Source organism: Rhagoletis pomonella, unplaced genomic scaffold (genome assembly GCF_013731165.1).
Source record: "Rhagoletis pomonella isolate Grant_MI unplaced genomic scaffold, Rhpom_1.0 Rhpom_scaffold_00206, whole genome shotgun sequence".
NCBI lineage: Eukaryota > Metazoa > Arthropoda > Insecta > Diptera > Tephritidae > Rhagoletis > Rhagoletis pomonella.
Genome location: NW_023458760.1, coordinates 121097 through 128349, shown reverse-complemented (window position 1 = coordinate 128349; position 7253 = coordinate 121097). Strand labels below are relative to the sequence as shown.

General features: G+C 36.6%; 4 protein-coding genes across 6 annotated transcripts; 2 read left to right on the top strand and 2 right to left on the bottom strand.

Annotated features, from left to right (window-relative positions):
* The first annotated feature begins 6 nt into the window (after positions 1–6).
* LOC118750332 (transcription termination factor 5, mitochondrial-like) lies at positions 7–2450 on the top strand. The gene is made up of 4 exons (XM_036485052.1): positions 7–378; positions 443–1421; positions 1487–1711; positions 1784–2450. Exons 1-4 carry the CDS (start codon positions 168–170, stop codon positions 2097–2099), a joined length of 1731 nt encoding a protein of 576 aa, XP_036340945.1. The 5' UTR covers positions 7–167; the 3' UTR covers positions 2100–2450.
* Positions 2451–2893: 443 nt separating this feature from the next.
* Positions 2894–4265, bottom strand: LOC118750330 (putative tRNA (cytidine(32)/guanosine(34)-2'-O)-methyltransferase 1). Of its 3 annotated transcripts, none has more exons than XM_036485047.1 (4): positions 4174–4265; positions 3987–4114; positions 3273–3928; positions 2894–3198 (listed from the first exon to the last, which is right to left on the bottom strand). In XM_036485047.1, the coding sequence occupies exons 2-4, from the start codon at positions 4105–4107 to the stop codon at positions 3007–3009; spliced, it is 969 nt and encodes a 322-aa protein (XP_036340940.1). In that variant the 5' UTR covers positions 4108–4114; positions 4174–4265; the 3' UTR covers positions 2894–3006. The 3 variants fall into 3 exon arrangements, with proteins under 3 accessions (XP_036340940.1, XP_036340943.1, XP_036340941.1); XM_036485050.1 differs by having other exon boundaries at positions 3987–4108; XM_036485048.1 differs by lacking the exon at positions 4174–4265 and having other exon boundaries at positions 3987–4166.
* A 62-nt stretch (positions 4266–4327) lies between these two features.
* LOC118750331 (ribosome production factor 2 homolog) lies at positions 4328–5557 on the top strand. Its single transcript, XM_036485051.1, has 3 exons — positions 4328–4468; positions 4522–4737; positions 4789–5557. Exons 1-3 carry the CDS (start codon positions 4449–4451, stop codon positions 5495–5497), a joined length of 945 nt encoding a protein of 314 aa, XP_036340944.1. The 5' UTR covers positions 4328–4448; the 3' UTR covers positions 5498–5557.
* Positions 5558–5587: 30 nt separating this feature from the next.
* On the bottom strand, positions 5588–6443 carry LOC118750323 (COMM domain-containing protein 2-like). Its single transcript, XM_036485042.1, is given in 2 exon segments — positions 5588–6116; positions 6118–6443. Coding segments are annotated over 2 exon segments (666 nt in total). The 5' UTR covers positions 6270–6443; the 3' UTR covers positions 5588–5602.
* Between the last annotated feature and the right edge of the window lie 810 nt (positions 6444–7253).

Sequence of the window (7253 nt, the reverse complement as noted above, 5' to 3'; positions counted from 1 at the left end):
GTAGGAAGTATAAATTCGCCTTGCCTTGTACCGAATCTAAAAATCACAACAAAAAAGCAATAATGGATAACACGCAAAGAAATAAAAACAGCTGTTGCGAAAACAAATGGGATATAAATCCTTCTGGCTCTTATCTAGATTAAAACTTTTCAAACTTAATTAAAATTATGTTGCGAAACAACCAGAAAAGCATAACTCGTTTGATCGGACACTTTGAAGGGATGTTCCAACGCAACTTTGCTTCGAACATCCGTCGAAGTAGCAAGTCCATGACCTCAAAGAACAACATTCACGCCGTCTCCCCACCAGAAAGTGCTAATGGACTAGAAGTGCCTCAGGAGGAGCCAGTGAATGCACACTATTTAAAATGCCAAATAGGTAAGTGGAGTAGACTACAACGTTGGCTTATAACTAAAAACCTTCTTTTGTAATAACTATTCAGGCTCCACTCATCGTAGATGGAATGCCGTACTAGAAAAGCATCCAGAATTGAAAACCGTTAAACGACAAGACGCAGTTAACACAGCCAATGCTTTGAAGAGGTTAAATTTTGATGTCGAAACAATACTCACAAAGCCATTAATGCTATATCAAAATGCCCTAACAGTCGAGAATCGTTACCAAGTTCTTCATGAGTGTGGTTTTCAACCCATCACTCTGGTGTTGTTGTCGAAATACATAACTGTTTTAAATAAGACAGTTTCTATGTTGAAATCCCATGGATATATCCCATTCGAAGCAAATGTATTGGAAAACTTATGTAACAGTTTCAATGATCTGGAGCTACCCGCCGAAAGATTTAAGGATTTAAACGAAGCAATACATTTAAAATATTTACGAGAATGCATACTTAATGCATATCTGCGGCAACGTTTAGATATGAACGACAACGACATTAAAAAACTATGGCAAGTGTACCACCGTGTGCGCCACCGCAGTTTCAAATCAGTCCAATCAGTAGTGCAGGTGCTGCTCGAAGATCTACGATTTCCAAAAGAGCGTATAATTAAAAATGCTTACCTATTATATGGTGATGCGGATAATATTCGGCGCATTATCAAAGAAATTGTAAGCATAGATGGGCAGGATATGCGCGATATTGTCTATCGACGTCCGAAGATATTAATGTCTTCCTGTGATGGATTGTTGAAAACACTTGAACATGTAAAAGCTTATGGCATTTCTGAATCGGCAGTCATAAAATGTTTGGAAATATTGACACTTGGATCGGATACAGTATTGGAACGACTGAAAGACCTGCACACCATTGAGGAATTCAAAGTGTTGGGCACCAACCCACGTGTTCTTCGGCTGGTACATTACCAAAACAAAGCTCGTTTGCGCCTAGAATACCTGAATCAGCTAAAGGTGCGTTGTGCCTCGTTACACATTTTATCAGGGGGCTCGGAAAAGTTTGCCAAGTATGTTGTGCCTACGTATCTTAAAAAAAATGTTATCCTTATAAAATTTTTCTTTGCTTTTACAGATTTGCACGCGAGGGAACCGATCGCACTAAAGGCCGTGATGTTGTAGTTTATTTGGCAAACATTTTGAAGAAAGACGAAAATGATGTGCGGACATTACTTGCAAGACATCCAAATTGGTGTCACATACCGGTGTTGCAACTAAAGCAGTGTTTTGATTTTTTACAATCGAAAAAGTTTCCAATATCGGCCATTTATGATAACATCCACGTATTATTATACCCCATGTAAGATTTAACATTTTCAGAATATTTCTTATAAAAAAAAAAAATTAATTTGCAAAATTTCCTAATTCGCAGACAACGGATAGAAGAGAAGCTTATGCAATTACAAAACCCAGAAGTTCTGGAAGAATTAAAACTGCCGGTGAACAGCATTTTTTATTTGGATAACCATGAAATGCTCACACTCATTATTTACTTAATCGAATGCGAATTCCATTTTACTGGAGATGGCATTTGGACGGAACAACAAACTCAACCTGTGGAGAACTTTAACAACCTACTGCCTGATTTTCCTGAGGGCCTAAACAAAGTCTATAAATACGGAATTAAACCCGCCGAAAGCAGCAGTTCCACAGTACAAAGATCCGACTCAGTAACTGTGCAAAATTGAAAAGGTGTAAATATTAAACTTACAGATACATATGTACTATGATCGAAGTAAACGAAAGACATCGGTGTCTTATATTTCTACCATTACTTTTTAAAATACAAGGCACTGCTACTTTGCACTCACGCGATTTTGATCGCGCTAAACAAGTGCGAATATGTATGAAACTACTATATTCGATTTGGAGCGCTCGCATGCCGACCATACGCGTTTACATATGTATACTTATGTTTAAGTATGTATGTAGTTATATATTATATCTACCCCGATTCTGAACAGAAACTTCCCGGGAGTTTTCTCTTATCCTTTCCTTCTATCATGAATAAAAATTCCTTGAGGATTTTTTATATTAAATGGCGGAGTTGAGCTCTCAAAAAAGCTTTTCCGAAGTTCGAATTTCCTCCTCATAAGTTTTCGGGGAAAATGCTACTCCTGGGGGTTAATTATTGGGGGATTTCTTTCTCGGCAGAAACAAATTCCCGGAGAACAATCTCCCCGGGAGTATTAAGAATTGGCATGTATGTATGTATTTGATTTTTTAACCGATTTTACGAAAAGGAGAAGGTTATCAATTCGACGGAATGTTGTTTTTTGTTTTATGTATGTTACCGCACAACTTTGAATCACGTTAACCGATTTCTATAATTTTTTATTTTTTTTTAAATGTTACCTCGCAGGTGGTCCCATACTAATTTGCTTTAAATCCGATCATTGGATCACGATAATCTTAAATCTTTATATGAGCATTGAAGTCGGTTTTTTTTTGCTTAAAAATTATTTGTTTTGTTAAACAAATATGTATAAGTATTTATGATTATATGATGCCCAAGAACACAAGTTTAGTGGAAGATATTTCTATTAAGAGCCAGACACATTTAACCTTAAATGCTATTCATCGGACCATGTACATTCACTTCATCTCTGGATCGTCATTTGATACTGCAGGTTCTGATTCAGTGACATCTGCTTCATCGTCATGCTTAACAGTGATGGCTGTATGTTTAATAGAACAATTTTTAAGTTTGTCCAATATTTCTTTGTAAGCAGGAGAAATAGGTTTTTGAACAACTTCTCTGTACGTGTACTCCGAATCCTCATTTAGCTTTACATAAGTAAGAAATCGGTTACATTAATTTTATATTCATCAAATAGAGCTATTTTTGTCTCAATACTCACATTCAAACTGTACGACATATCCGAATCGAAGCCTCTTAGATCACCGCACACAACAAACGGTATAAGTTTTTGATTTACTTTCGAGTCGGTTGCATTAACTATCATTTGCACATCGTCGACCATAGGATTGATCATTTGTGGAATGTAGCCATCTGGACATCGATAGTTTTGGCACACGACGAACGCTTCAATACTAGAATTACGCGAGCTTGCAGGTTTGGCAATTGATACTTTCTCGAAGAATATGCGCAACTGGGAGTAAAGTAAACTTGTGTCTTTACCGCGGAAAATCTTAGCCACGAAATTTCCTCCAGTCATTAGCACGTGTGTGGTTATACTAAGTGCAGCTAGCAGCAACTGGCTTTGAATGTATTCGTCGATATCATGTAGACCAGTAACATCAGGTGCGCCATCACAAATAACCAGTTGTGCCTTTTGTGATTCACCACCAAAATGGTCAATTATTGCCTGGGCAGTGCTTAATTTTGTTATATCACCTTGAAGCTGCGTAACTCCAGGCAATGGTGCCATTGCTTGCAAATCTACTGCGATAATTTTGACCTCCTCATTGTTAGTACGATTTTCATAGAGACGTTTGGAAAGCACCTGCGTCCAGCTACCGGGAGCAGCGCACAAGTCTACAGCGCGTGTGACATCTTGTAAACAAAGAAATTCTGTGTAAAAATTATGAAAACGAAACCATTGCAACAATACCTTTCAAAATGTGGAACTTTTCATCGATCTGCAAAAGTTTAAAAGCGCTCCGAGCTCTCCAGCCCTCTTCTTTGGCTAATCGATAGTAAATGTCTCGCTTGTCTTTAGAGGTTTTTCCCATTCTAAAGCTTCACTTCAATTTATTAAATTTTCACTATTTTACTTATTTCTTTTCATACAGTTTTACCTTTTATTTTTTATTGACTATGCATTTTTTAGATTACATACGCCTTTTCCTTTTTCGCAATAAAATAGAACTGGAGAAACATCGATGGAGACGATACATCGACTATTTATACATCAAGTGTAAAATTTTCGATGTATTGAAGCAAAACATCGATATTTTCTATGCATCGATGTTTTTCCGACATCCCTATTTTAAATATCATATCTTGTCAACACGTGCAACGGCCGGAATACAAATATTTTTTATTTTTCGCTTAGATTTAAAAACAAATCGACATGTCTTTAATGCGGATTAGGTAAATACTTCAAGACAGATAATTATGCAAACATTTAAAATTTTATTAATTAGGAAACCGAAAACTCGCAAGGGTAAAAAAATATTGGTGGCGCGGGAGCCGCAGCTTATAGAGTCCACTCGTAATATGCTCTTTGTCGATGGACGCAAATGTGGCGGAGATATAAAATCATGCATGAAGGACCTGCAACAACTGCGCAAGCCTCTGCTAAAAGTGCTAAACCGTAAAAATGACATTACACCTTTTGATGACCCTTCTTCTTTGGAATTGTGAGTCTTTTATGGCCTTTAACAAACCCCTCCTGATATCTTTTTTTTAAGTTTGACTATGAAAAATGATTGTGCTCTTTTTGCATTTGGCTCAACGTCTAAAAAGCGCCCAAATAATTTGGTACTTGGACGCATTTTTGAAAATGAGGTGTTGGATATGATAGAATTGGGTATAAAACATTACACGGCAATGTCGGAGTTCAAAACCGAAAAAATTGGAACAAATGTTAAACCATGTTTAATATTTAATGGGCCACGTTGGAATCAAACTGAGGAATTGCGTCGTTTTCGGAATTTGCTTTTAGATACATTCCATAAGGATAAAGTGGACGCTATTCGTCTCCAGGGAATTGAACATGTTATAAGCTTCACATGTACCGAAGATTTGGCCATTCTGATGCGATCCTATAAGATAATGCTGAAAAAATCCGGCCAAAAGACCCCGCGCATTGAACTAGTAGAAATTGGACCTTCTGCAGATTTTTCGATCCGACGCACAAAAATTGCATCGGAGGATCTGTACAAACAGGCAAGAAAGCAACCTAAACAATTGCAGCCAAAGAAGAAGAAGAACCTTACTTTCGATGAACTGGGAAATACACATGGTCGTGTGCATTTGGGAAAACAGAATGTGACGAAGATACAAACGCGACGCGTGAAGGGTTTGAAGAAAACTCCGGAGGAAAAACGAGAGAGCAGACAAAAGAAAAAAGAATTGATAAAAGCAGCCGCTCGAGAGCTATTAAACAATACAGAATAGTATATGTATATAATTTTTATATGCTAGATTTTAATAAAAGTTTTAAAATTGATTCACATACGTTTAAAAAGTTTTCATTATCGACGAAACGTACATTTAATGTATTTAATGTATTGCACTAACTATATTGCGTATGCGTCTACTCTTTGATTCATAAAGAGCGTTTTCTAATACTTGTATAATGTACACCAGGCTACTCAAATCTGTCTGCACAAGCAGATCCTTTCGGTTTCGTTGCTCGTCCGGATGAATTGCTTGCTGCTCGCCAACTTCTAGCAAATCTCTGTTTTCATTTTTAGGTTCGGTATGTAGAAATAACTTCATTGTTACGCGTATACTGTTTTGTCTTAAAAGACTGCGTGTTGCTATACGTACCTCCAATCGCCATTCAATATTTACCAACCGATATGCTCGTATATTCGCAGACTTAATGGATCCCTCGATAAAGTGATGTTTGCTGTGCACAAATTGAGTTAGCACTTCTATAATGTTATCATTATAGCCTTCCTCTTGTTGCAATTGTTTTAAGTCAATTTCACTAGCATTGGCCTTAGTAGCATCAATAAGCAAGGCAATAAGTGCTTCAACTGCATGCTGAACTTCTTCTGGATTTGAAACATATTTTTTTGGCAAGTTGCTGATAGCGTGGAATGTTGGGGCCGTAACTCAAGTATTCAAAAGCAGACTTGCACAGCTCTACAATATCATCAGGAGACCGCTGGTGCAACAACTGCAAATGCTCACGTTGTTCTTTCTTTAGATTTAATAACATTTTTTCTATTTTAGCTTTTAAATTATTTAATTCGTAAATCAGATTCCATCGATATACCTAGGAGTAATTAAAAGTTGATTCCAAATAATTCGTCAACAACTATCGAAATACATAAATAACAACAGCTGACGAATCGTCGCTCAACAAATAAGGCTGTGGTTTCGTTAAGAGCGATTTTTCGTCTGATGGCAGAAAAACGCTTTTTTGACAGATAAGATAAAATTTATGAAAATGCACAGCGCATGCCACATCCATATATTGTTTTAGCTGCTGCGCGAAGCGATAATGGAAAACTCCATGAACGAAAGACACAAGATCACGCGGGAAGGAAAGAAAGAGAAAAGTTATTTTCTAGCTGCCGAAATCTCGACGCCATCTTTGTTAGAGTCGCTTTATTTTGACTCTAAAACTACGGGGCATAAAATTTAATTACACTGCTGATATTCTTGAAACTAAATATATAAAATCCACAGCAATTTTCACCAGTCAAATAGGCATCAGCTTAAAATTGCTAACACGATCGATGCGAAGCCGAAAATTAAGACCAATCCTAAGCTGAAGACCAAAAGAAGTGTCAAATTTTGGTGAATTTGTATGCTGTTAAGTAGCTGTAAGACGTGACAAGTGCAAGTCCTTTACAAAAGTCTCTCAAACTGAAGAATTTCCAAAACAGATTGCAGGAGCAGTTACACTTTGCATGTTAGGTGGCTTTCGAGCTGTTTTTATTTCTGAAAATCAAACTTTCCGATACTATTTTTTGTCTGTTTACACGGTTAATGTCAACAAGTCCACTCCAATATGTTTTTAACAGGCTAAATTATGGGAACGATTTATTCACATGGAATAAGGCTGATTTTGTTGTTTAAAATTTAATTTTTTTTTTATTATTTGATCGCGTTAAAAGTTTATTTATTAATAATCAAAAGTTTTCTTTTCCAACAACAAATCAATTCATAAAACAATAAATTTAACTTCAGGAATTTA

What these genes read in the sequence shown, in the direction of transcription:
- LOC118750332 (XM_036485052.1), top strand. Translation starts at nt 168, where the DNA reads ATGTTGCGAAACAACCAGAAAAGCATAACTCGTTTGATCGGACACTTT. An exon ending in CTATTTAAAATGCCAAATAG is followed by an intron (nt 379 to 442) that starts GTAAGTGGAGTA and finishes ATAACTATTCAG; the next exon opens with GCTCCACTCATCGTAGATGG. An exon ending in CACGTATTATTATACCCCAT is followed by an intron (nt 1,712 to 1,783) that starts GTAAGATTTAAC and finishes CCTAATTCGCAG; the next exon opens with ACAACGGATAGAAGAGAAGC.
- LOC118750330 (XM_036485047.1), bottom strand. Translation starts at nt 4,107, where the DNA reads ATGGGAAAAACCTCTAAAGACAAGCGAGACATTTACTATCGATTAGCC. An exon ending in AAAGTTCCACATTTTGAAAG is followed by an intron (nt 3,929 to 3,986) that starts GTATTGTTGCAA and finishes TTTGTTTACAAG; the next exon opens with ATGTCACACGCGCTGTAGAC. An exon ending in ATATGTCGTACAGTTTGAAT is followed by an intron (nt 3,199 to 3,272) that starts GTGAGTATTGAG and finishes ACTTATGTAAAG; the next exon opens with CTAAATGAGGATTCGGAGTA.
- LOC118750331 (XM_036485051.1), top strand. Translation starts at nt 4,449, where the DNA reads ATGTCTTTAATGCGGATTAG. An exon ending in ATGTCTTTAATGCGGATTAG is followed by an intron (nt 4,469 to 4,521) that starts GTAAATACTTCA and finishes TTTATTAATTAG; the next exon opens with GAAACCGAAAACTCGCAAGG. An exon ending in GACCCTTCTTCTTTGGAATT is followed by an intron (nt 4,738 to 4,788) that starts GTGAGTCTTTTA and finishes CTTTTTTTTAAG; the next exon opens with TTTGACTATGAAAAATGATT.